The sequence below is a fragment of the Acinonyx jubatus genome, chromosome D3, assembly GCF_027475565.1.
Source record: "Acinonyx jubatus isolate Ajub_Pintada_27869175 chromosome D3, VMU_Ajub_asm_v1.0, whole genome shotgun sequence".
NCBI lineage: Eukaryota > Metazoa > Chordata > Mammalia > Carnivora > Felidae > Acinonyx > Acinonyx jubatus.
Window position 1 is genome coordinate 27,278,637 of NC_069392.1, and position 25,597 is coordinate 27,304,233.

The window sequence follows — 25,597 nt, forward strand, 5'->3', positions numbered from 1 at the left end:
CAGGCCAGCCCGCGCTTGCGCGCTGAGGTCTTCTTTGAGTCCGCCCCACGCCCCGCCTCGCCTCGCCCGGCGCGGCCCCGCCCCCTAAACTTTGCAATCCTCATAGGCTGGCTCCGAGGCCGTTCTCGTTAGGCCGGCCAATGGGAGTGCGTCGCGCCCCGCGGCACGTGCGCCCCGTCCAGCCCGGCCGGGTGCGAGCTGATCGAGCTCCCGGGCGCCGAGCGCGCGGGGCGGGAACGCGCGGCGCGGGGCGGGGCGCGGGCGCTGCAGCGCGCTGATTGGCCGGCGCCGCGTTCCGAGGCCGTTAACGGCGGCGCGGCCGGGCCGTGGCTCCAAAACAAAGGGCAGGCGGCCCGCGGGGCGGCGGCGGGAGGATGCCTCGCGCCCTGCCGAGGCGCCAACGGCCGCAGCGCGTCCCGGGCAGCGCCGGGGCCGCCTGAGAGCCGAGCCCGCGCTGACCGGGGCCCGGGCCGGATGGGCGCTGCGGGCCGGGGCGCGGACCGCCGAGCGGCCGTGAGTACGGGCGGGCCTGGACGCTGTTGAGCGGGCGGCTACTTTGTGGCGACCTGCGGCTTCGGGCGGGGCCCGGAGGCACCTGTTGGGCGTCCGGGCTGGCGGGCGGGGCGCTAGCGGGCTGCACCTGTGGATGTTTTAATTTGCTATTTGGCTCCGTGTTGGAACAGACCACAAAGCCTAATCTTTGATTTTGTCCCCCTGTCTCTCCCCCCCCCCCCCCACGTCTCCTTCCCATTTCGGCCACGAAAAAATTAACAGAATGAACTAGATGCCTGGTGTGTAATAGGCTTGTCCCTCTTAAAAAAAAAAAATGTTGTGACTGGTGAGGGAAATGAGGACAAAAGAGGTCTCCTAGGAATGCTTATTAAAGGGGAGGGGGTGTTTTCAAGTTGCCCACATAAAGATCGTGACTAAAATGAATTGTCCTCCGTATCAGTTCCCCGCTTGTGGCACTCGGATTTTAGTAAAGCAGAGCTTGCAAAAGCCTTAGCTTGGGAAACCTGCTAAGTAGGGTCCCCCTCCCCCAGGCCTGCCTCTGACATCTTTGATGTCCAAATAATGCGCTATGTTCCAGGAGGGAGGGGTGGGGGTGGGGGAGCTGTAATTTCATTTTGGGTAGATAATGACTTTGGAAGACCCCAGTTTTCCCACCCCCAAGCTTTTTCTGTTCACTTGCATTTTTTCTTCTTTGTAGTCAGAACGTACACACTTTGACCTGTTGTTTCTTTTGCCAAGAATATTCTTCTTTCCACCCACCTCACTCCTAAACTCCTACCCAAGCCTCAAGAGGAGGCTTACCTCCTCTAGGGAACACTTTCAGGTGTTTCATCTGAGCCAGCTGCCCCTCTCCCACACCCATGCACCCTCCAACCTCTGCTCCCATCTAGTAGGTGTGACAAAGGTTTGCTGAGTCCCTGCTCCATGCCAGGAGCTGTGTTTGATGCTGGTTTTGAGTTTAGTAATCCTGCACTTGTTCTCCCCTACTTCTGGCCCTGAGCTCTTGGGTGGCAGTAGTGGCATAATTGAGGAATGCTAATACTGAGGGCTCTCCTAGACTCTTACACCTCCCAGGGTTAGAGTGTTTCCTTCTCGTAGGAACCTCTCCACGGTAGCACGGGGGCAAAATCATATCCTACCATGGACCTACAGCACAGGGTCTGGCCTGTATTGGGCACATAAAAAAAAACAAAAAAAAACTGATCTTAATTACCAATCTGAATAGTGGCCTCAAAGATTTCATCTTTAAGGAATCTCTGTACCCAACATGGGGCTCAAACTCACAATCCCAAGATCAAGAGTTGCATGCTCCGCTGACTGAGCCAGCCAGGTGCCCCAATAGCCTTTGCTTTTTAAACAAACTTTTTGTTATGGAATAACTTTAGATTTCCATAAAAGTTGCAAAGATATTACAGACAGCCCCAATATGCCCCACACCCAGTGTTCCCCATTGTTACTATCCTACAATGCTGTGGTGCATTTGCCAAAATGAACAACTGACATGGATACACCCTTGTAACTGAAGTCCAGACATTAGATCTTTCCGGTTTTGAAGCACTGAAATGTGTAAAGCCCTTTATATTGGGAGCAGTGTTCCTGTAATGCCTATTCTTTGATTCCTGCCCATTGTCTTGTCTCTAAGTTTCACAAGGACTGCTATGCTGAGGGGCAGGGATGAGCTGGGAGAGGGAATGGGACTGCCAATAGAGTTTTACTGCATTTTTCCAAACCCTCGGAGACTGATAAATGAAAACTAGAATATGAAGAAGCAGTATTCTTAGTTATTCGGTAGCATGTATAACCACGTCAGCCCTATATGAAGTGGCCCTATAACCACTTCAGAGCTGTTCCAATGCGCAAAGCTGGCAAAACCAATACTCAGCTGCTGGAAATGCTTTAAATGCCAAGGTCAGATTGCCAATAGACTCTGCCTGGGTGGATTTAATGCCAGGAAGATATAAAATTGGCATTTCAAGAAGCTACTATGCTAAACTTTAATAACACAAATTCTTTTTTTTTTTTTCAACGTTTATTTATTTTTGGGACAGAGAGAGACAGAGCATGAATGGGGGAGGGGCAGAGAGAGAGGGAGACACAGAATCGGAAACAGGCTCCAGGCTCTGAGCCATCAGCCCAGAGCCCGACGCAGGGCTCGAACTCACGGACCGCGAGATCGTGACCTGGCCGAAGTCGGACGCTTAACCGACTGCGCCACCCAGGCGCCCCTGATAACACAAATTCTGTTACCCTTGGAGCCCTGATTAAAACACAGATAAGCAAGGAAACCCCTATTGTTAACTAAGCCCATTGTGGCTATTTATTGCTATCCCTTTCAATTTGTAAGGGCTTGTCTGACTGTGTAATGACATCTGTTCTCTACCTGCTGGGTCTTTGATTTTGCCTTTTCCACATGTTCTGTTAGATCTAAGATACCGGAAGTAACTTCACTAACAACTTACCTACAGTTGTAGAAAATATGAACACTGAAAAAAAAAAAACAGCAATAGAAGTGCTTTCAAACCATTCTCTGATGCTCTTCATTTGAGATTCATTTGGTTGTATGTTTGTTAGATCTGCTAATCAGCAAAACCTCTAGGGGGTGGAAATTTCGTCAGGAGGATCTCAGGGGAGGTTGGAGAAAGTTCTGAACAGCCAAGACCCAAGGGCTGAGGGTTCTGGGGAGGACAATGCCAGTTGGATTCAGAAAAGCAGTCACCATTCCTCCTGTGATAGACACCCTGGGGCACCTGGGAAGGCTGCCTGCTAGTGATAGTAAAATGGAAATCCTGGAGCCAGCCCACTGTCATCCACACCCAAGAAAGGGCCCCTTAATCTGTCACCTGCAGAGCCTCACAATCAGGACCAGATTCCCTTGGGGCTTATGAGGTGTGGAGACACCCTTGCCAACCCTCTGTCATACTGTAGCAATGACATGACATCTTGTGTAATTCTCTGGACCTCCTTGTGAATCGCAGTTTACCCACAGATAAGGTAACAGCTTGGCTTGAGGTTCCACGGCCACCAAATATGTGGCGTGGTCTGAATTGAGCCCTCTTGTACCTTTGGTTCCCCCCTGCCCCATACCACCGCCCGGCAGCCTGTTTCTTTCCAGACCTCACCCCATGGTGCCACACTCTCACCCCTGAGCACTGGCCCACTTCTAATTGCTCTTTGCATCTCTAGTTTTTCTGTCTCTTGCCCCAACACAGGGCATCAAATGTTCGATTATGTTCTTTTTAACACTTTTTTTAAAGTTTATTTATTTGGGGGAGGGAGGGGCAGAGAGAGAGAGGGAGACAGAGGATCCAAGCAGGCTCTGTGCTGGTAGCGCAGAGTCCCATGCTGGGGCTCGAACTCACAAACTGCGAGATCATGACCTGAGCCGAAGTCGAGCGCGTAACTGACTGAGCCACTCAGGCACCCCACCCCCCATTATGTTCGTTTTAGTATGCAATTAAATAATTACAGGTTAAGATTCATACTCTCTGTCCTCCCACTTCTGTTGGCATTTGGGTCTAGAGCCCACCCTTTCAAGTGAGAAGGGCAGTGGTGTGTGGATAGTGCCTTGGCCTTTCCCCCTTGTTGATAGCAAGGAAACCAGTAGCCTCTGCTAGGATGTGTCCCAACGCCCTGGCTCTGGGGAACTTTGTTACCAGTGGGTGAAATAAAAAAGAAGGTATTCCAAGTTGTTGGAAAAGAAGGGCTCAGTGCGAGCACATTAATCAGTAGTCTGGTGGGAGACAGATGATGGAGGCAGGACTTGAGGCAGGAGGGAGGAGAAGTGAGGACTGGAGCTTGGAGAGCAGAGGCGCCTAGCCACTGGGTGTTGAAAGAGCCCAGACACCCCTTCCCAGATCCCCCAGAGACGCAGAGCCTGGGGGAGGCTAGAGGGCCAAGGGGGCTTTATTTGGGGGCAGCCAGATAGGCGGTAGGACTGAAGGAGTCTTCTCATCTCTCCCAGTGGGTCCACTGATCACCAGGCCTGCAGTTCCTGAAATGTGGAGGAAAGCATTTCATCCTGTAATTCAAGTAAGAAGGAAGACTGTATGAAGGGAAGCTGGTTCTGCCAAAGGCAAACTAGACTCATGCTATTGCCCATTGATGTGAATCCTTCCAGGCCTTTCCATGCACGTGCTGTGTGTGTGTGTTTGAACAGTGAGTACATACATTTGGTGTCAAAAATCAAAAGTTCCCAAAAAGTATAGTGTAAGGGAAGTTGCCTTCCCCCATCCTTCCTACCCCCAGCTGAGGTCCAGCCTTGGAAATGTTTATCAGCGCATTTACCCTTCTCCTTTGGTTAGACTTGAGATGGTTTCTAATGTTTTGTTATTGTTGAAAATATTGTAACAACCTTTATCCAGTTATTTGCACATGTGCATGTCAGTCCGGAGGTAAAATGCCCCAGATGGGCCTGAGGTCTAGGGGTGTGTGCCCAGGAGTACTGATAGGTGTTACCAGGTGGCTACAACAAGCCCTCAGCAGTGGTGGTATCAACTTTTTAAGTTTTATTTATTTAAGTAATCTCAACATCCCACATGGGGCTTGAACTCACGACCCTGAGATCGAGTCGCATGCTCTTCTGACTGAGCCAGCCAGGTGCCCTGGTGGTATCTTTTTAAAAAATTTTTGCCCACCTGCTGGGTTGTAAGACATACCAGACTGCCTTTAATTTGCAGCGATGAGTGAAGTTCACACCTGTTCATGTGTCTTCAGGCACAGGGGTCCAGGGCTTGGACTATGGCTTGGAATCCACAGCTTACTAGCTGTGTAACCTTGGCAGATTGGTTAACCTCTCTGGGCCTCAGTTTCCATATCTGCTCAGTGGGACTAATAAGAACCCCCCCCCATCTTTTAGGGTTGCTGCCAGTTCTCTGATTCTCATGAAATCAACAGCTTAAAATAGTGCTGGTTTGGGCTGGGAGTCTCTTCAGAGCCCCTGTGTTTCCTTTTCTGTGATGGATGTTGATGTCCCTGCCACCCACCTGGGGTTCCACTTTCACCATGAACTCTAGCTGAATGCTTTCTCTGCCTGGTGCCCCCCTTCCTCCTCACAGGGGAAGTGGTGGGTTGGGACTGGAGCTTATGTGCCAGGAGCGGTAATACTGGGAGGTAACATGGTGGCATGGGTAGTAGAAAGGATGGGTATCCCCAGGTGTGGGGAAAGGAGGCTGCGGCCCTCAGGCAGCCTCCAGTCCATCCTGTAAATGTCAGAGCTGCTTGGTTGGGGCTTTATTTCTCAGTATTTTTGTCTTTAGAAGTGTGATAATGGCACCATATGGACATGGGCCTGATTCACATTCTCTTAAAATAATTATACATGATTATTTTAGGAGAGAAATTTCTGAAATCCAGAATATTGTTTTTGCTCTAAGAAATTACCCTGCACAAATACCTTTTGGGGGGATGGTTGCTGCCCTCCAAACCCAAGGGAAACACAATGTCCTGTAGTAAACGTGATTCACTGAATGCATTTGCCTTTTAGTTACTTCACGGTGGTTCTTAACTTGCCAGTAGATCTGGTTGTAAAAGCCCATTTGTACACTGGTTGCCTGAAAACTTGCCCATGATTTCCCCAGTGCCACAGTGGATATCCAGCTTATTTACTTTTTATTTATTTACTTTAACGTTTATTTTTGAGAGAGAGTGAACACACAAGGGGAAAGGAGGGTGGGTACAGAAGATCTGAAGTGGGCTCTGTGCTGAGAGCAGAGAGCCCAATGCAGGTCTCAAACTCATGAACCATGAGATCATGACCTGAGCCTAAGTTGGATGCTTAACCAGCTGAGCCACTCAGGCACCCCTGGATATCCAGTTTAAAAGCCAACTGAAAACAGTGTGACATACCCCTCAGTGACCATGAATCCAGGCCTGGCTGTTTCTCTGCCAGGACACCCTTTGAGGGATGGTGACAGGGGTGGAGGTCAGGACAAAATGGTAAAATGTGTGTGTATGAGACACATTCCTGCTTTTTTTTTTTTTAATAAATTTTTAAAAATGTTTTATTTATTTTTGAGACAGAGCATGAGCGGGGGAGGGGCAGAGAGAGAGGGAGACACAGAATCTGAAGCAGGCTGCAGGCTCCAAGCTGTCAGCACAGAGTCTGGTGTGGGGCTCGAACCCACGAATTGTGAGATCATGACCTGAGCCGAAGTCAGACACTCAACCAACTGAACCACCCAGGCACCCCCACACTCCTGCCTTTCAAAGGTTGGCCATGAGTGCTGAGCATGGACAAGGCTCAGTAAAGGTGACAGGGCCGTTCCACAGAGGCAGACCTTCTGGACGCTGGCAGCTCCTCAGGTAGAGGACACCTGGGGCGGGGGCCGTCCAGTGGAGGCTCGCAGTGGAATGGCACACATCCATGCCATCGAGCAGAAAATAAACAGAAAACCCTTGGCAATTTGCCACTTTGAAAGGTGTTGTCCCATACAAAGGGAATTGCACGCGAGCTAAAAGTGAGAGGTTTCCTCCGTTCTTATGAATAAAAGTGAAATCACTTTTTTGTTTTCAAGTAAACTCTACCCCCTGACGTGGGGCTCAAACTCATGACCCCGAGATCAAAGAGTCACATGCTCTGCCCACTGAGCCAGCCAGTCGCCCTGAAATCACTTGTTTCAAGGCTGGAGGGCAGTTTCTGTAGTTCTCCAGTCATGGGGAACAGTGTTTCGGCCACTCCGAAATACCTGACCAGCTAGCTTGTGAATAATCTGAGATTCCTGTTTCTCGGCCTCTTCACTGTGTGCTTTTGGAATCTTTTAGAATCAGAGGGAGTCTGAAGAAAGGAAAGAAGGGACAAAACTTAAGCCTCCTTTCAATAAAAAGAGAAAACTCAGGTGAAGATATTGAAACAGATTCAACATGAGTTCGGTAAGAAATAAAGTCAGGAAGCACCTGGCTGGCTTAGTTGGTAGAGCATGCGACTCTTGATCTCAGGGTTGTGAGTTCAGGTGTGGAGCCTACTTAAAAAAAATAAGTCAGAACAGGTTCATTCCTTCCTTATTGGTCATTACTGATGGGTGGGGCATGTGTGTGTGTGTGTGGATCGACTTCGTCTATGTGGCCAGTGTGGGACATTGGGTGGGGACACAGGAGATGGAGCTGGGCCGGTGCAGGTGGTATCTGAATTGACACTCACCTCTGTGACCTCCCTCAAAGATGGAAGGGATGCCAGGGTTCAAATTCATAGAGTGTCCAGTAGTTTGGGGCAACCGAAAAAACCTGATAAAATGTATTGGGACTAATGTGATATCGTGAAAAAGTGAAAGTTTGAGGAATCACTGATCTGGAATATCTCATATAATCAGACTTCTTCAGAACTACCTTTACACTTGGTTGAGAAGACCATATTTTGGAGAAAGAAATGGAGCTTCATTTTGGAGGATAGATGTGTAGGTGTGGATGTGTGTTTCTTGTGTGGAAATTTCCTCCACAATATTCTTTTTTTATTTAATGTTTATTTTTTATTTATTTTGAGAGCAAGAGCGAGCGAGTGTGGGAGGGCGCAAGCAGGGGAGGGGCAGACAGAGAGGGAGAAAGAGAATCACAAGCAGGCTCCACGCTGTCAGTACAGAACCGGACAAGGGGCTCAATCTCACAAACTGTGAGATCGTGACCTGAGCCTAAATCAAGAGTCAGACGCTTAACCAACTGAGCACCCAGGTGCCCCCACAATATTCTTGTAGTTGAGTTTCTCTGTTGGGAAATGGGATGAACCATTAATTTTTGTTTATGGTATAAAATAGGATCCAGCTTTTTCTTTTCCTGTAGATGGGTATCTGTAATGTCCAGCACCATTTTTGGAAACCTCTCTTTCTCAGTGAGGTGTAATACCACTTTGCTATATCTGGTGTTCATCTATGAATAAGTCTGTTTCTGGGCTCTCTTTCGGGTCACATTGACCTGTTCTCCTGTCCTGTGCCTGTGCCTTGATGACCATGGAAAATGGCAGGACTTGGGGCAACTGGGTGGCTCAGAGCCTGGAGCCCACTTCAGACTGTGTGTGTCTCTCTCTCTGCCCCTCTCCCACTCACACTCTGTGTCTCGCACTCAAAAATAAACATTAAAAAAAGAAGAAAGGAAGGAAGAAAATGGTAGGACTTGCTCTCTGGCAGACTCCGGTAGAGTACATGCTTCCTTTATGCTCTTTAAGAGGGTCCAAGTGTCCTCACTAGTTTTTAAGCTTTTTTTTTTTTTAATATTTATTTTTGAGAGAGAGCAGCAAGAGCACGAACAGGGGAGAGGCAGAGAGAAAGGGGGACATAGGATCTGAAGTGGGCTGTCAGCACAGAGCTCAACACGGGGCTCAAACTCATGAACTGAAAGATCATGACCTGAGCTGAAGTCAGACCCTCAACCTACTGAGCCACCCAGGAGCTCCTTGTCTTCACTATTTGACCTTTGACATGATGGGGCTCAGGGTGTATTACCCTAAAATATGTCATTATTGAATATCTTAAGCTGGAGGAATTTGAGAAAATGGCAGGAGGAGGAAGGTCACTCTGACCTCCCCCTTTGCCTTTATTCCCTGAAACAGGTCATTAAACTCCCACGTGAAAGGTGCCCTTCTGTACCAGGAGAATGGAAATTCTTACCACCAGAGACCAGGAATTTGGGGCAAAGAATTCTGTGTAAACAAACCTTGTTAAACCTACCCCACCTTCCTAATTATTTCTTCACCATGGTCTGCCCCTAGCCCGAACCCCTCTGCCTTGTCAGTTCTTCACAAATAAGTGGTTTCTTTGTCTAAAACGTAGAAAAGCTCCCTGCTCCGCTACTTCTTTGGGTCTTCATTCTTCTGTGAAGGCTCCCAGGTACATGTAAGCATTCAATAAAATTTGTGTGCTTTTCTCCTGCTAATCTGTTTTTGCCAGTTTAATTTTTAGACCCAGCCAGGGACCCCAAGAGGGTTGAGAAAACTTTTCCCTCCCCTACAGACACTTCTAGGAGAAGTTTTAAAATTACATCTCTCTTGCTGGCTCCCTGGCTTACATATGTGTGTGTGCACACATGCGCACACACACACACACCCCTCAACACACCTTCCTCGATTTTTATTTGAATTGGATTTAATTTAAAAATTACTTTGGGGCATCTGGATGGCTTAGTCGGTTAGGCATCTGACTCTTGATCTTCACTCAGGTCTTGATCTCAGGGTCGTGAGTTTAAGCCCCGCACTGGGCTCTGTGCTGGGTGTGAAGCCTACTTAATTAAAAAAAAAATAGGGGTGCCTATGGCCTGGGTGGCTTAGTAGATTGAGCATCCAACTCTTGGCTTTGGCCCAGGTCATGATCTCCTGGTTCGTGGGATCAAGCCCCACTTTGGGCTCTGCGCTGACAGCACTGAGCCTGCTTGGGATTCTCTCCACCCCTCCCTCTGCCCCTTCCCCGCTTGCATGTGTGTGTGCACTCTCAAAATAAATACAACTTTGAAAATAATAAAAATTACTTTGAGGAGAATTCATATGTTTATAATATCTTCCAGTCCTGATCTTGGTGTATCTCTCCATTTATTAAGATATTCCTCATTGTCCCTCAAAGTTGTATACTATTTTCTGTAAAGGTGTTTCAGATCTTTGAATTTATTCTTACTTTGTGTTGTTACACTGTTGTAGAAGTGTATATTTTCCATTCTAATCTTTATGCCTTCTTGCCTTGCCTTCCCCAGCTGGCTGGGATTTCTGGAAGTGCTGAATGAAAGTGGTGATATGGAGGTTCATTCCTGATCTCAAAAAGAATGTTTTCTAAGTCTGACCATTGAACATGATGTTCACTGTGGGTTGTTTCATCTTTATAGGTATCTTAACAGATATCTATAAAATCTATCTATAACAGATACCTATAAAATTAACAGATAAGGAAGTTCCCTGATGTCCCTTAGTCTTCATGGAATGTTAAAATTGCGAATGGATGTTAAATTTTGTCAAATTCTTTCTCTGCATCTATTGAGATAAACAGATTGAGGGAACCATAGGCAGTACATTTTATTAACTAAATTTTCTAACGTTAAATGATTTTGTATTCTTGTGATAAAGTGAACCTAATTGTATTTTATTATCCTTTTAAAATAGTATTTGATTCTGTTTGGTAGTATGATTTAGGATGTTTGCATTTTGGCTTATGAGAAGAAAATTATAGTGAATTTTATTCTTTCACTGCCCTGGTCAAGGTTTAGTATCAAGTTAAGCTAGCTGTGTTCACTTTGATTTCACTAATGTTAATCAGATCTGAATTCAGGTTTGCTCTTTTCTTCCTGAGTCCTATTTTTCAGTTGTATTTCTTCCAGGAATTTATGTGTGTGGTTTGCATTTTCAAATATATTAAATTGATCACAACATCCATAAATCTCACTCAAAGAAAGTGATATTCCATTTCTATTTCTGCCAGGTTATTGCTTTGATCTGATCTCTCCCCCACTCCCCACCTTCCCTCCAATCATTGGAACAAAACTTTATCAGTTTTATTAGTCTTTCTGAGAACAAACTTTTGGCTTCATTGATCCTTGTATATCCATGTTTTTCTTGTCTGTTGCATTGAATTTTTTACTATTTCCATATATTTTCTTTAGGTTTCTCTGTCACTTTTCTAACATCTGAAAGATGGGTGTTTAGCTCATTAATTCCACCTGTCTTATTTTCTAATCTACCTTCTAGAAAATTTTATGTTTCCTTGTAAATACTAGGAAGTACTTATTGTTTAATTCAAAATATCTTCTAATTTTCATTGTCCTTAGACCCATGGGTATAAAGAAATATGTTCCTTTTTTTTCTCTTTGGATTATACTTTTTAAAAAAAATCAGTATAATTGACATACAATAAATATCTTAGTGGCTTCAGGTGTAAATCATATGGACTGGATAATTTTATATATTATGAAATGATCCCCACCATAAATCTAGCTATCCTCTGTCCCCATTCAAAGTTATTACAGAATTAGTGACTATATTCTCTATCTGTACATTACATCCCCATGACATCTTTATTTTCTAAGTGGAGGTTCCTACCTCTTAATCCCCTTGACCTGTTTTGCCCATTCCCCCAGTGCCTGCCCCCTCTGGTAACCAACCATTTGTTTTCTGGATCTGTGAGTCTGTTTTTGTTTTTTCTTTTGTTTTTTTGTTTAGATATAAGTGAGATTGTATGGTATTGGTCTTTCTCTGTCTGACTTATTTCACCTAGTGTAGTACTGTTGATGTTGATCCATGTAAGATTTCATGGTGAGATGGTAAGATTTCATTCTTTTTATGGCTGTGTAGTATTCCATTGTGTGTATACACCACATCTTCTTTATCCATTCATCTATCGATGGACAATTGGGCTGCTTCCATTGCTTCCCTTTTCTCCACATCCTCACCAACACTTGTTAATTTTTTGTCTTGTTGATAATAGCCAGTCTGACAAGTGTGAGGTGATAGCTTCTTATAGTTTTGATTTGTATTTCCCTGATGATGAGTGAGTGATGTTGAGTAGCTTTTCACGTGTCTGGTGGCCATTTGTATGTCTTCTTTTGAAGAATGTCTATTAACGTCCTCTGCCCATTTTTTTAAGTAGGCTCCATAATCAGCATGGGACTCAAACTCATGACCCTGAGATGAAGAGTTGCATGCTCCACCGACTGAGCCAGCCAAGTGCCCTCTTTGCCCATTTTTTTTTTTAATTTTTTAAATGTTTATTTCTTTTTTGAGAGAGAGACAGAGTGACAGAGCATGAGCAGGGGAGGGACAGAGAGAGAGACACAGAACCTGAAGCAGGCCAGGCTCTGAGCTGTCAGCACAGAGCCTGATGCAGGGCTCAAACTTACAATGAGATCATGACCTGAGCCGAAGTCGGATGTTTAACTGACTGAGCCACCAAGGCGCCCCCCTCTCCTGCCCATTTTTAATCAGGTTGTTTATTTTTAAGTTGTGTAAGTCCTTTATATATTTTGGTTATTAACCCTTTATCAGATGTATGATTTGTAGATATCTTCTCCCATTGCCTGGGTGGCCTTTTGTTGATGGTTTCCTTTGCTGTGGAAAAGCTTTCCAGTTTGATGTAATCCTATTTGTTTATTTTAGCTTTTATTGCCCTTGCCTAAGGAGACTGGTCCAAAATACATTTTGCTAAGAATGATGTTAAAAAGCTTACTGTCCCTGGTTTCTTCAAAGAGTCTGTTGTTTTCTGGTCTTACATTCAAGTCTTTAATCCATTTTGAATTTATTTTTGTGTATGATGTAAGACAGTGATCCAGTTTCATTTTTTTGCACGTAGCTGCCTACAGTTTTCCCAAAGACCATTTATTGTATATTCTTGCCTCCCTTGTCATAAATTAATTGACTGTGTGTGTGAGTTTTTTTTCTGGGCTCTTGATTCATTTCATTGATCTGTGTGTCTGTTTTTATTTATTTATTTATTGTATTTTTTAATCTATATTTTTAAATTTAATCTTTTTAATGTTCATTTTTGAGAGAGAGAATGTGAGCAGGGGAGGGGCAGGGAGAGAGGGAGATACAGAATCTGAAGCAGGCTCCAGGCTCTGAGCTGTCAGCACAGAGCCCAACGTGGGGCTCGAACTCATGAACTGCGATATCACACCTGAACTGAAGTGGGAAGCTGAACCGACTGAGCCACCCAGGCACCCCTGTGTGTCTGTTTTTGTGCCAGTACCATACTGTTTTGATTACTGTTCATTTGTAGTATAGTTTGAAATTAAGGACTGTGATCCTCCAACTTTGTTCTTCTTTTTCAAGATTGCTTTGGCTGTTCGGGATCTTTTGTGGTTTTATACAAATTTTAGGATTCTTTGTTCTAGTTCTCTGAAAAATGCCATTGGTATTTTGTTTGGGATTGCATTGAATCTATGGATTGCTTTGGGTAGTATGAGCATTTTAACAATATTCTTCCAGTCCATGAGCACAGAATATCTTTCCATTTATTTGTGTAGAAAGTAGTACATTTCTGAATTTCTAAGCATATGAAAATTTTCTCTTGTGGTATTTTCTTATTGATATCTAAATTTAGTGTTTTGTGGTCAGAGAATATATTGTGTTTTCAATCCTTGGAAGTTGGTTGAGACTTGTGTGTTTGGCTTTTCTGAATGTTTGTGTGCTTTAAATGAATGTGGATTCTGAAGTTCTTAGATACAGTTTTCTCCATGTCTTTTATGTCTAGTTGGTCCATCACATCATGAACATCTTCTGTGTCTGTATTCATTTGTGTTTGCTCTGCCAGTCACTGAAAAGAATAAAATAGTATATTTATACTATATATACTGTATATTAAGTGTACTATACATATGTAATAAGTATACCATGTTTATGCTTTATATACTATAATCAGTAATCCTACTGTGATTAAAGATTTATCTGTTTCTCCTTACGGTTCTATAAATGTTTGATTTATATATTTTGAGGCTATGTTATTAAGTAGTCAGATTTACACTTTTTTTTTAATTTTTATTTTTTTAATTTACATCCAAGTTAGTTGGCATATAGTGCAACAATGATTTCAGGTTTTACTGCTTTATTTTTTTTTTTAAGTAATCTCTACACCCAACACAGGGCTGGATCCCACAACCCTAAGATCAAGAGTTGCATGCTCTACAGACTGAGTCAGCCAGGTGCCCTGTCCTTTTGCTGTTTTAGCTACTTTATTGTGAATCACATGCATATAATAAATACACAAAACAGGGGCACATGGGTGGCTTAAGGACCTGACTTCGCTCAGGTCATTATCTCACAGTTCATGTGTTCGAGCCCCGTGTCAGGCTTTGTGCTGGCAGTTCGGAGCCTTGAGCCTGCTTTGGATTCTGTGTCTTCCTTTCTCTGCCCCTCACCCACTCATGCTCTGTCTCTCTGTCTCCCTCTCTCTCTGTCTCTCTCTGAACATTAAAAAAAATTTTTTTTAATACATAAAACAAATATATTGTTAGCAAATAATTATAAACTGTATGTCTGTGTTGCCATCACCCAGTTTCTAGCTTCATCTTTCAACCATTCTGTGTCCTTATGTCTAAGATATGTCTCTTGTAGGGGCGCCAGGGTGGCTCAGTCAGTTAAGCGTCTGACTTCAGCTCGGGTCATGATCTCACAGTTTGTGAGTTCGAGCCCCACGTCAGGCTCTGTGCTGACAGCTCTGAGCCTGGAGCCTGCTTCGGATTCTGAGTCTCTCTCTGTGTCTCTCTCTTTCTCTGCCCCTCCCCCACTTGCACTCTCTTTCAAAATAAATAAATAACTTAAAAAAATATATGTCTCTTGTAAATTGCATCTTAGATGAATTTTGTCTTCTATCCAGTCTGAAACCTTAAACTACCATTTAGCTTGATTTGGGGCTTGATCCTACAACTGAGATTATGACTTAAGCTGAAATCAAGAGTCGGATGCTCAGCCGACTGAGCCACCCAGGCGCACCTACCGTCCTATCTTTTTAAAGCCGTACAAAACAACACTGCTGTTCTTTTACTCACCTATTTACCATCTTCTTTATTCACCATTCCTTTTTTTAGACTCTGACGTTTAGGTAGTATTGTTTTTCTTCTGTCTGAAGCACACACATCCTTGTACTTCCTTTAGTGGTATTTTGCTGAAGTCAACCTTTATAGTTTTCTGAAAATGTCGTTCTGGAATTCTTGAAAGATATTTTCACTGGATATAGAACTCTGGAATAGCCAGATATTATCTTTCAGGACCTTAAAGTTACCTTTCCTGACTACCCTCTGGATTCTGTTATTTTACTTGGGAAGTTGTTCTGTTGAAAGGTAGTTTTCCCTCTCCTTCTGGATACTTCTAAGACCTTTATTTCCTTTTCTTGGTGTTCTACAGGTGCTCTGCCCCATTTTTCTCCCACTTTACCTTCTATAGATCTAAATATTTTTCTGAGCTTTTACTGTCCTTTTCAAGAAATCAAGCCACATCAATATTGTAAGCGTTTTCCCCTATATTTTCTTCTAGGAGTTTTATAGTTTCCATTCATACATTTAGGTCTTTGATCCATCCTGAGTTAATTTTTTTCACTGTTGTTTTGAGAAGCAGCAAGTAGGGGAGATGTGTGTGTGTGGGGGTGGTGACAGAGGATTTGAAGTGGGCCCCATGCTGACAGCAGGGAGCCCAATGCAGGGCTTAAACTCGAGAACCATAAGATCATGACCCAAACCAAAGACACTTAACCGACTATGCCACCCAGGCATCCATTTTTTGAGTCAGTTTTTGTATGCGGTGTTAAATAAGGGTCTAACTTCATTCTTTTGCATGTGAGTATCTAGTTTTCCCAGAACCACTTGCTGAAAAAACTGCCCTTTCCCTAATGAATCATAGCACCCTTGTTTTAAAATCATTTGACCCTACACAAGGGTTTATTTCTGGACTCATGTAATTTTTTTTTAAATTTTTATTCATTTTGAGACAGAGCATGAGCAGAGGAAGGGCAGAGAGAGGGAGATATAGAATCTAAAGCAGGCTCCAGGCTCTGAGCTGTTAGCATAGAGCCTGACATGGGACTTGAACCCACAAACCATGAGATCATGACCTAAGCCGAAGTCAGAAGCTTAACTGACCGAGCCACCTAGGTGCCCCGAGGTATTAGTATTCTTTGTGTATAATATTAAAGAATTAGATCTTCCAGTTCTGGTCCCCCCACCCTATTCCTCAAAACACATACCTCCTGAACGTGCCTCCTTGACGTATTTTGTTCCCTCCATAACCCACTACTTTGTCTTGATTCATTGACAGGTTGTGACATTTTTCTCTCGTCCCAGCTGTGTGGACAGTGCCACACGCCCTCCGAACAACAACGGCTCTTGCATGCATATTTCAGTGTCTCTTTTGTCAGAGAGCCCAGCAGAGCCGCGGTTCTTCCGGTGCCAGCCCTGAGCTGAGCGAGGAGTGCCCTGCCGAGATGGTGAAGATGACAAAATCCAAAACTTTCCAAGCTTATCTGCCAAACTGTCACCGAACGTACAGCTGTGTCCACTGCAGAGCCCACCTGGCCAATCATGATGAGCTGATCTCTAAGGCAAGTGGTTTGTGCCCAGAAAATGATGAGATCCCCCTGAGGATGATCAGATGTCTAATTCATAGACAAATATTTAACCATCATGTGATTTTGTGGGTCTGTTGTGTCCTGGAAGTGTAGAGACTCCTGGGCAGCATTGATGAAAGTTTCGTGCATGGTGGAGTGTGACTGCACTGTGATGTTGGTGTGCTTAGTGTGTTGGTCGTGGTGTTTGTGCAGTGGGTGGGTTTTGGAGGGATAGAAAATCACAAAAAGCAAGAGGAGTAGGTTAGTTTGTCAGAGCAGTAAAGTTAATGTAAAACCAAAACACATCAAAGGAACAAAGGAAGTCTAGCAAATCTGTGGGAAGAGTTTAATAAGGGAATTAAGAAATTTTAAAAACTCAGAATGCTTAAGGAGAAAACAGCCTATCATAGAGGAATGGGGGAAAGAGGATTTTTTTTTTTTATGTTTTATTTATTTTGAGAGCGAGAATGCCAAGCAGGTTCTGTGATGTAAGTGCAGATCATGCTGTAAGTGCTATCGTGCTATAAGCACAGATTACGCAAAACTGTGAGATCATGACCTAAGCCGAAATCAAGAGTTGGACGTTTAACCAACTGAGCCACCCGGGCGCCCCGAAGAGAGGATCTTTTAGAAAAATCGTCAGGACGGACACTCTGAACAGGGCCACAGCAGCTGCCCTGGGCACTCTGTGTAGGACCGGGAGCAGCCTGGTAGATGAGAAAAGAACAGCCCAATTCCTTATTATTAAATTGGACCCTTTTTTAGCAGCATCTGAGGTCTATAATCAACCACTTGTGAACACGTAAAACGATTCAAATGTAGTAGGTGGGAAGTTGTGACCGTTCTCTCCTGCCCATCCTTGCGGGTCACCACCACCTCCCCCCATCCTCACAGGTTTGCCTTCTTGGGCTATGTGAACCTCATGCTCCTTCAAAAACAAAGTCAGGAAGTTGGGCCTTTCAGGAATCCCTGCTTAAGCTTCACACTTTAGTCAGTAGGAAGATCGCTTGCCTACTTGTGTTTTAGCTAGGTGATAATGAATGGTTGTCTCATTTCTGTTTATCATCTAAAATAAACACCGTGAAACGAGGCAGAGAGTTCCTGTGCTCTTGCTGCTGTGGCTCCTTTGTCCATTCAGAAGATTCAAATCAGAAATGCGAGGGCCTCGGTTCCTGGTTTCTTGGGTGCCTTCCAAGGCAGGCTCCGTGTGTGTCACAGTGTCTGAGTTTGTGGAAGGCAGAGCCACTCTGTGACCGTCAGATGGGGCTATGTGGCTTGGTGACCTCCCTGAGCCATGCCATCTCAGAAGGCATAGGTGTTTGTTGGCATCATCACGGTGTTGGTTCTGAAGCATGCTGGAGGCTCCATCATGGGGTGGGCCAAAAGGAATTTGGGATGCTTCTTTCAACGAGCCCGAAAGACTGTTTTTTAAATTACATTGAAAGTAGAGACCTGCTAGGTGGAAACAGCCGTGACCTTAACTGAGTGTCTCAGGATGAAAGTCATGCTGAGAACCTAAATGCACCAAGCACACAGTCTGCCAAGAGGCATCAGACCTTGCATTTCAGCTGGTGATACAGGAAACTGCTGCTTTTCCTTCCATACATTGTTAGTCCGTAAGTTACCATGTAGAGCAGAATCCAGTTCATATGAGGACAGAATTATTGTCTTGACAGGTGTTCACGAGCCTCTGGGGCCATCTTTGTCACTAGTAAGCAATGCCTTGGTCCAGGGGAGCTATTCCTGGTACAGGCAGGTCTAGTTGTTAGAAGGCTCTGATTTTATCTGTGGCCCACATCTGGCACACCACCTGTTTTCTGTGAAGTATTATTGGATCACAGCCATGTTCGTCTATTTATGTATCATGCCAGAGTAGTTGCAACAGAGGCTGCGTGGCCCCCAAAGCCTAAAATATTTATCAGCTGGCTTCGTTTACGGAAGTTTGTAGGCCCGCACTCTAGTCTGACTTCTATCTAAACCCGAACCTCAGATCTGACCATATCACTGATCCAAACCCTGTTTAAACAAGTAAGGATTTGCAGAGTAGGTGCGAGAATTAGGAAAATTGGTCTACTGAATTGAAGGCTGATAAGGATGTGCAGGAAAGCCTATGAGATGATTATTTGTTAAATTGGCCATGATGTAATATTCCTTATTCTAGAAAACCACTTGAAAACTCTTCTTAATCTGAAAGCTGTATATTTCTTTCTTTTTTTTTTTTTAAGTTTATTTATTTTGGGAGAGAGAACACACATGTGAGCAAGTAGGGGAGGGACAGAGAAAGGGAGAGAGAGAATCCCAAATAGGCTTCGTGCTATCAACGCACAGCACCACCCCCTCTCCCCGTCCCCCATGCAGAGCTCAAACTCACAAACTGTGAGATCATGACCTGTGTCAAAACCAAGAGTCAGTTGCCCAACGGACTCAGCCACCCAGGCACCCCTCAAAGCTATGTAACTCAGTCAAAACACTGGTAGCCTCAAGCTAGGTTATACCACAGTAACAAAAAGCCCCCAAGTCACAGTGGCTTACCACACAGGTCTTGCTCCAGTGAAATGTCTGTCCAGGGTCTGGGAGCACTATGACTCCCGGGTCCTGTGTGGGGTCCAGAGCCCCAGAGGCCTGTGGTAGCCGTTCCTCAGCTTGGCCCTCCACTCACGTTGAGGCCATGACCTGAAAAAGTGTCTCCACCTTTATTCCAAAATGCAAAACTCACCATCCCTTTTCATCTTACCACAACAGCTATGTGACAGCTTTTTCTTCTTTGCAGTCTTTTCAGGGAAGTCAGGGACGAGCCTACCTCTTCAATTCTGTGTGAGTACCACTGCCGTTGGCCTGTGGACCTTCTGTGTTCATGGTCACGTTACATTTATTGCTTCTGTACATCCGTGCAAACAATTACTCAAAGGCTAGAATGACCAGAGGGTTTTTTTTTAATTATTTTTATTTTCATTAAAAAAATTTTTTTAATGTTAATTTTGAAAGAGAGTGCAAGTGAGGGAGGGGTGGAAAGAGAGGGAAACACAGAATCTGAGGCAGGCTCCAGGCTCTGAGCTGTCAGCACAGAGCCTAACGCAGGGCTTGAACTCACGAACTGGGAGATCATGACCTGAGCCGAAGTCGGATGCTTAACCAACTAAGCCACCCAGGCTCCCCTTTTTATTTTTTTTTATTTTGAGAGCGAGAGGGTGCGTAAGAGCCAGGGAGAGGGAGAGAAGAGAGAATCTTAAGCAGGCCCTACACTCAGCACGGAGCCTGTCATGGGGCTTGATCCCACAACCTTGGGATCATGACCTGAGCCAAAACCGAAAGTTGGACGCTTAACCAACTGAGCCACTCAAGCACCCCAGGTCAAGTGTTTTTAAGTGATCTTAAAGAATTGTACCCTCCAGTCAGAGTTTCAGGGAAGAGTGTGCTCTTACCTGAGGAACTAGCTCCCACATGTGGTGTGGTCTGTGCCCCATTTGTGGTGGGTTTGAATTTTACTGCGCTATGCACCACAGAACTGTCACCTCCCTAGGAACCTGGCCCATCTTGGAATTCTCCTGGGGAAATGAACAGTTGTTCCTTCTCATACAAGGTGGTGGTGGGCAGGGGGCGGGAAGGTGGGGCATTAAGAAGAAACACTGGTGCCTTTGGTAACCAGCTAGCTGGAGAAATAACCACCTGAGGCGGGAGCCAGGGGAAATGCTCTGGTCTCCAGCGATTTCCTGCCTCCTCCCCTGTAGGGTGAATGTGGGCTGTGGCCCCGCTGAGGAGAGGGTCCTTCTTACTGGCCTGCACGCGGTCGCAGACATCTACTGTGAAAACTGCAAAACCACGCTTGGGTGGAAATATGTAAGTAACTGTCTATTCCAACCTCTTGGACACTGTACAGATTACCAGATAAAACACATTACTAACAGACACAAAATTCGTGAAGGAGTAAGCCCTCCCCCTGGAAGTGTCAATCCATGTTTTAAAATAGAAATTCTGAGCCAACTAAAGATAGACGTAATCACATAGGCACACCTGCCCACACCTGCGCTCCCAGGGCAGGGGTGACAGCCATGCCTCACAGTCCCACCCTGCAGACCTAGGCCCCTGAGGGGCCCCTGGAATGAGGGGAGGGTCCCACCTGTCTGGGGGATGCTCGCCGACTGGCCAGGCCTGCGGTGGCTGCTGACATTACTTAGCAGTAGCGATGTCAAGCAGAACCGTCTGTGGTGCTCAGAAGTTTCCGCTGCGCCCACTGAGGCCTGGCCTCCCCCTGCCCATCAGAGGTTTGGCCTGTGGGCAGCTTCTGCTCCCCCACACTCCCTGCTCCCGCTTTCCCCACCCCTCCTTTCAACTCCCAGATTTGTCCCTCTGGCCCGCACACCTGGTGCCCCCTGGCCATTGAGTGCACGTCCACCCTGGGCTCTGCCATCTGAGAGGCGTGTCTGGGTGTGGCTGGCACCTGCCTTCATGACGTGCTCTTCTGCAGCGATTCTGGTCATCTTGGTCAGGGCCAGCTGCTCTCCCTCTTTCTGTAATTCCCGATTGTTCCTATTCTCTGCATTCCCCAATCACACATGGAGATGGGCTTGGTGAGGCCTGCACACACCCCCAGCCCGTTCCGCTCCACTCTCACTGCCCACCCAAGGGCCTTCTCTTCTTCCGACGTCTTGAATGACCTCCAGGGCACTTGGCATAGTTGCCTTCACTTGCCCCTTACCCGAAGTCCCTGCAAGGAGGCTCTGGCTCCTCGGCCTCCCAGACTGCCTCGCACATGGTAGAGGCTCGGTAGCAAATTTGAATTAGCCTTTCCCTGTGAGTTTATCGGCAACTTCACAACGAGTAGGAGTGGCCTGTCCTGGTCTAGGTGTGCTTGTCACCGAGCTTGTGCAGACCCTGCCCCCCTGCCCCAGCCCTGGTCAGTACTGCACACAGATCACCTGGGGAGATTTAATACCATCCACTTATTTTCTTTACCAAGCGTGCAGTGAAGCCAAAGTGAAATCGATTCTGCCCTGAGACCTTCTTTCTACTTTTTTTTTCTTTTTCAAGGAACATGCCTTTGAGAGCAGTCAGAAATATAAGGAAGGAAAATTTATTATTGAGCTTGCCCACATGATCAAAGACAATGGTTGGGAGTAAAGTGAAAACTTTGTTCTCTTCTGAATCCTATTTTGTGAAAGAAACTGTAAATGTAACGGAAACCTAGGAGCATCCTGGATGACAGTATTTCTTGAACTTTGAACCTTGTAGGCTGGCCTCTCCCAGCTGTTCTGGTGGTAAGGTGTCCCCTCAGCCTCTGTCCTGTTCATGTACATGGCTGTTTCCGAAATGTTTCAATGACCTTTTCTTCTCAAGTTCCAGAGAATTAACCAACTGATGACTTACCCGTCTAGTTAATACCTTCTTTTAACCTATGCCTTTACAATAGAGTTTGGTTGTGCTCTTTCACGTTTGATAGAAAACCAAACTGAATTTCTGCGGACTACAGGGTTAGGGTCTTTTTAGAGAGTAAGTTCATTCCTCTCTTTTGGAATGAGGGTACTATAGCCCACTTTTTTCCCCTAATTCGTGAAACTACAAATGGACTGTTCCTCTTGCAGATGAACTGTTAAGGCATAGTGCTCATTTAAGAATCTTCCAGAAGCAGCCAATGAATCTATATGCCAAGGGACCTTTTTCTTTTTTAAGCTTTGCTCAAAAACAGAAGACACCACTGATTACATTTTAGATAAGCTATAAATAGAGAAATATGCCTAATGGAACATCTTGTTTATTTAAGCCAACAGCTTCCCTATCTAGAAAGCAAGCATTAGCAAAGACTATTCCAGGGGTCTGCAGGGGCACGCTATTTAGGCTGCAGTCCGGCAGGGCCCTGGCGGTGGGGCTTCTGCATCAGTTGCTGAGGGTGGGTGGTCCACAGAGTTAGAGTTTAACACACTGGACCGAGTAAAATCGGATTTCCTTTTCTACTCTGATGTACTTGAAGAAAAAGAATTACTTTTGCATATGAAAGAGGCCAGAACGATCAGGATAAACTTCCAAACTTGAGATTTGGGAGATTGTTTTAACATTTTTTTCAGGAAAGGTTAAAGTTCTAAGACCTATTTAAACTTTGTAAATGAATATGGGTCTCCTGTGCCCCACTGGTTCTGTCCCTTGAACTGATACAGAAGGGATCTGGGCAGTCTTCTAAGTCCTGTGTCTCAACCATCCACCTGTGCCTCTGCAGGGAGAGGGCACTGTGCAGAATTTTGGCCAATGTTCAGAGCATGGAGGTCAAAAATCATTCCCAAATAAGTTCTGTTTTTCAGTGTTTGAGCCTGACTCCAGCTGCTAGGCCTGGCCAGCTGCTCCAGGGGTCTGGTGGGGCCTCCAGTGTAGCTGGAGACCCCTGAGCCCCCATTGCTGGGGGTGGGGGCAGGAAGAGAGGGCCCAGGGAGGCAGGGAGAGAGAAGGGCAGCATGCCCAGAGGTTTCTCTGCCGGGCCAATGTCTGAAAGACAAGGTCAGCCCCGTGGCAAATGTGAGCTGGCTGGGAAGGCTGAGAACGGCTTCCAGTCCAGTGGGAGGTCCCTTTCCTCCTTCCAGCCCTCCTGAGCCCCAGAGCCCATGGCCCCCCTGGGTGGTTTTGGCACAGCTGCTCACCTAGTTTCCCTTTTGGCACCATCTCTCGGGTTAAGCCTTGGAACGTGGGGAAATGGCGCTGCCTTGCTGTGGGTGAGGGCACTGGAGTGCGAGCTAGTGTATATGCATGTCTCCAAGTATCGGAGGCAGATCTCTGTACAGCCGTGTAGGCCTCTGCGTGTACAGGTGCTCCAGCAGGCTGCTGCTTCCTGAGCTGGCGTGCCCCCCCCCGCCCCCCTCTCCCCAGATGTAGGTTGTCCCAGAGCAGCCCCGTGTTTGAGTTCATGTGCAGCTATACAACCTTCAGGCTCCCAGGGCACAGTCCTGCACGCATGGCACACTCATTGCCACGGTCAGAAACCTGAAGACGCCGCACTTGAGCTGGCATGTGAAGCATGGTCACCTGCAGCTTTGGTCCTTAGTGGCAACTTTGAAAGGACAGAAAGACGCCTTCGTTGAGTACTCCTCTTTGAAAACTTCACCTAAACGGACACCTCCCTTCTTGCCTTGGTGCCTCCATGAGCCTCAGTGCTGTGTCTGAGGCTCCAAGAGGATGAGGGAAATGGGGGTCCTGGGGGTGCTGAGGGCAGGGCTCCCGAGCACTTCTCCGAAAGATCTCCACGTAAACTGAAGAATCTTCTCAAATTCTTCTGACCGATTTTTGTATATACTAAACTTCTATTTAAAGCTTTTATATGTTCTGGGCAAGTTTACTGCTCCTTCGATTTGAGCACTTTGGTTTTTGTATTGTCTTTTGTGATGGCATTGAAACATTTTTACTAGTGGTCTTAGGAGGCCTTGTTTTATTTTGTTGGTAATTGATACCAACAAAAACCCTTACCACTTTTTTTGTTGGTCTTCTGAAAAACCCAAGCTCCTCTTGAAACCAAAAGAACAGACCGTGAGCTGACTTCAGGGAAGGACATTCACACACGAGACCACAACCAGATGTGCTGGTAAAGTGTTGGAATGTTCCACCCTTTTAAATTCCTAAACAGTAAATATCATCCTGTGACTTTTATTTAAATTATTTAAAATATTTTTTTCCTTGAAGTTTGGGAAGTGATGCCAGGATCATAAATGCATTTAAACTATGTGGTGTTCTCTGGCACAGCACATCTACTCTAAAAGTGTGGTTTAGTTTTGTTGCTGTTTTATATATACATATATATATAGTATTTTTATACCTTAACGCTTATTCTTGATGGCATCTGTCAGATATTACGTGAAATCAGAAATGGGAATCTTTTTTCAAAAGTCCTTTAATTTACCTGATGACTTCACCAGGTACTTAAAAAATCCAAGTGGTTTTAATACCTAGAAAACTAAGTTCCAAAATGACCTACAGAAATGTAAACCCTCATTTGTCAAAGGCTCTTGGGTGGATCTGCAGCCAGAGTGGCCTGGCCATGCCTTGGGCCAGGTGCATGTGGTCACTGGGTGCAGCTGGAGGGACGGACCAATGGACAACAGCCCGAAGGTTTGCCCCTTGGAGCAGGACTGTCAAGCTCACGTGCACAAGCCTCCTTCAGCCTCTGCGTCCAGCCCTCTGTCCTCTGTGTCCGTGTGAGGTTCAAAAATAAAGCTTCCAATGTCAGATGTGTCCTTCCCAGTAGCACCTCCTGTTGTGGGCACTGGGGGCCCTGGATTCCCACAGTTCTCATTGTCCATGGCTTCTCCCATGTGGGGTCCTCCTGTTCCTTGAGGTGGAGAGGCAGGTAGTCCTGGGTGTGGGCCACAGGGGAATGTGGCTGTGACTACCCATGGTCCTTGCTGGGCGGGCCTCAGTGAGTCCAGGCATAAGGCAACAGAGCTTTCCCTGCTGCGGCTCCGGTCCCATGTGGGGCCATGCGGCCCACTGTCTCCTAGAGCTCTGTGTCACCGGGCTCCTACCAGTTGGGCTTGTGCACGTAGCCCGAGAACACCTAACTTGAGCTCACCCCCTCCTGAACGCTGAGGGGTTAGGAGCCCTCTGGGACTCCCTCTTCACCCCCACGTACCCGGAGTCCACGAGCGACTAGTCAGTGGCCTATAAGTGCGTTTACATGGCTGTCACTGCATCCAGCCCTCTCCTCCTGGGTGAACCAGACTCTTGGGATACATTTCAGGCACAAACACTGGAGTGTAAGCCCTTCAATAATTGGGAGGGTAGTGGTGAGGTCATGAAGAGGGATGAGGGCCAAAGGCAGAGGCTGAGAGGTCACTCCCTAGAGCCCAGGTCCCTGGTTCCAGCTATGGTCACAGGCAAGGGATTGCAGAGGCACAGGGTGCCTGTGGGGCTCAGCCTTGTTCTCAGCACAGAGGAAAGCTGGTGGCAGGCCTGAAGCAGGATGACCACAGGCTGATGAGCTTTAGGCGGGTGACACAGATATGACCTGTGTGGATATGCACAAGGGGCTTGAACAGATGCAGGTGAGAGATAAGGGGCTTAGACCTGGGGTTCAGCATCAGAGATGGAAAAAGAAGAGCCCCCCAGCATGTTCTGGAATTTGA

At 46.0% G+C, this 25,597-nt stretch overlaps 2 protein-coding genes across 4 annotated transcripts in view; one reads left to right on the plus strand and one right to left on the minus strand.

Annotated features, from left to right (window-relative positions):
* The first annotated feature begins 318 nt into the window (after positions 1-318).
* On the plus strand, positions 319-24,701 carry YPEL1 (yippee like 1). 2 transcript variants are annotated; one of them, XM_027049709.2, is made up of 6 exons: positions 330-513; positions 4,475-4,668; positions 16,214-16,496; positions 19,273-19,316; positions 20,231-20,339; positions 21,531-24,701. In XM_027049709.2, the coding sequence occupies exons 3-6, from the start codon at positions 16,380-16,382 to the stop codon at positions 21,618-21,620; spliced, it is 360 nt and encodes a 119-aa protein (XP_026905510.1). In that variant the 5' UTR covers positions 330-513; positions 4,475-4,668; positions 16,214-16,379; the 3' UTR covers positions 21,621-24,701. The 2 variants fall into 2 exon arrangements, with proteins under 2 accessions (XP_026905509.1, XP_026905510.1); XM_027049708.2 differs by lacking the exon at positions 4,475-4,668 and having other exon boundaries at positions 319-513; positions 24,478-24,701.
* The window catches only part of PPIL2 (peptidylprolyl isomerase like 2), a 30,919-nt gene continuing 29,670 nt past the window's right edge, over positions 24,349-25,597 (minus strand). For both annotated transcript variants that reach the window (XR_008291757.1, XM_027049707.2), the window contains one exon: positions 24,349-25,479. The gene's annotated coding sequence lies outside the window, so the exon portion shown is untranslated. The remainder of the gene's footprint in view (positions 25,480-25,597) is intronic.

What these genes read in the sequence shown, in the direction of transcription:
- YPEL1 (XM_027049708.2), top strand. Translation starts at nt 16,380, where the DNA reads ATGGTGAAGATGACAAAATCCAAAACTTTCCAAGCTTATCTGCCAAAC. An exon ending in GCCTACCTCTTCAATTCTGT is followed by an intron (nt 19,317 to 20,230) that starts GTGAGTACCACT and finishes CCTCCCCTGTAG; the next exon opens with GGTGAATGTGGGCTGTGGCC. An exon ending in CCACGCTTGGGTGGAAATAT is followed by an intron (nt 20,340 to 24,477) that starts GTAAGTAACTGT and finishes CATTTGTCAAAG; the next exon opens with GCTCTTGGGTGGATCTGCAG.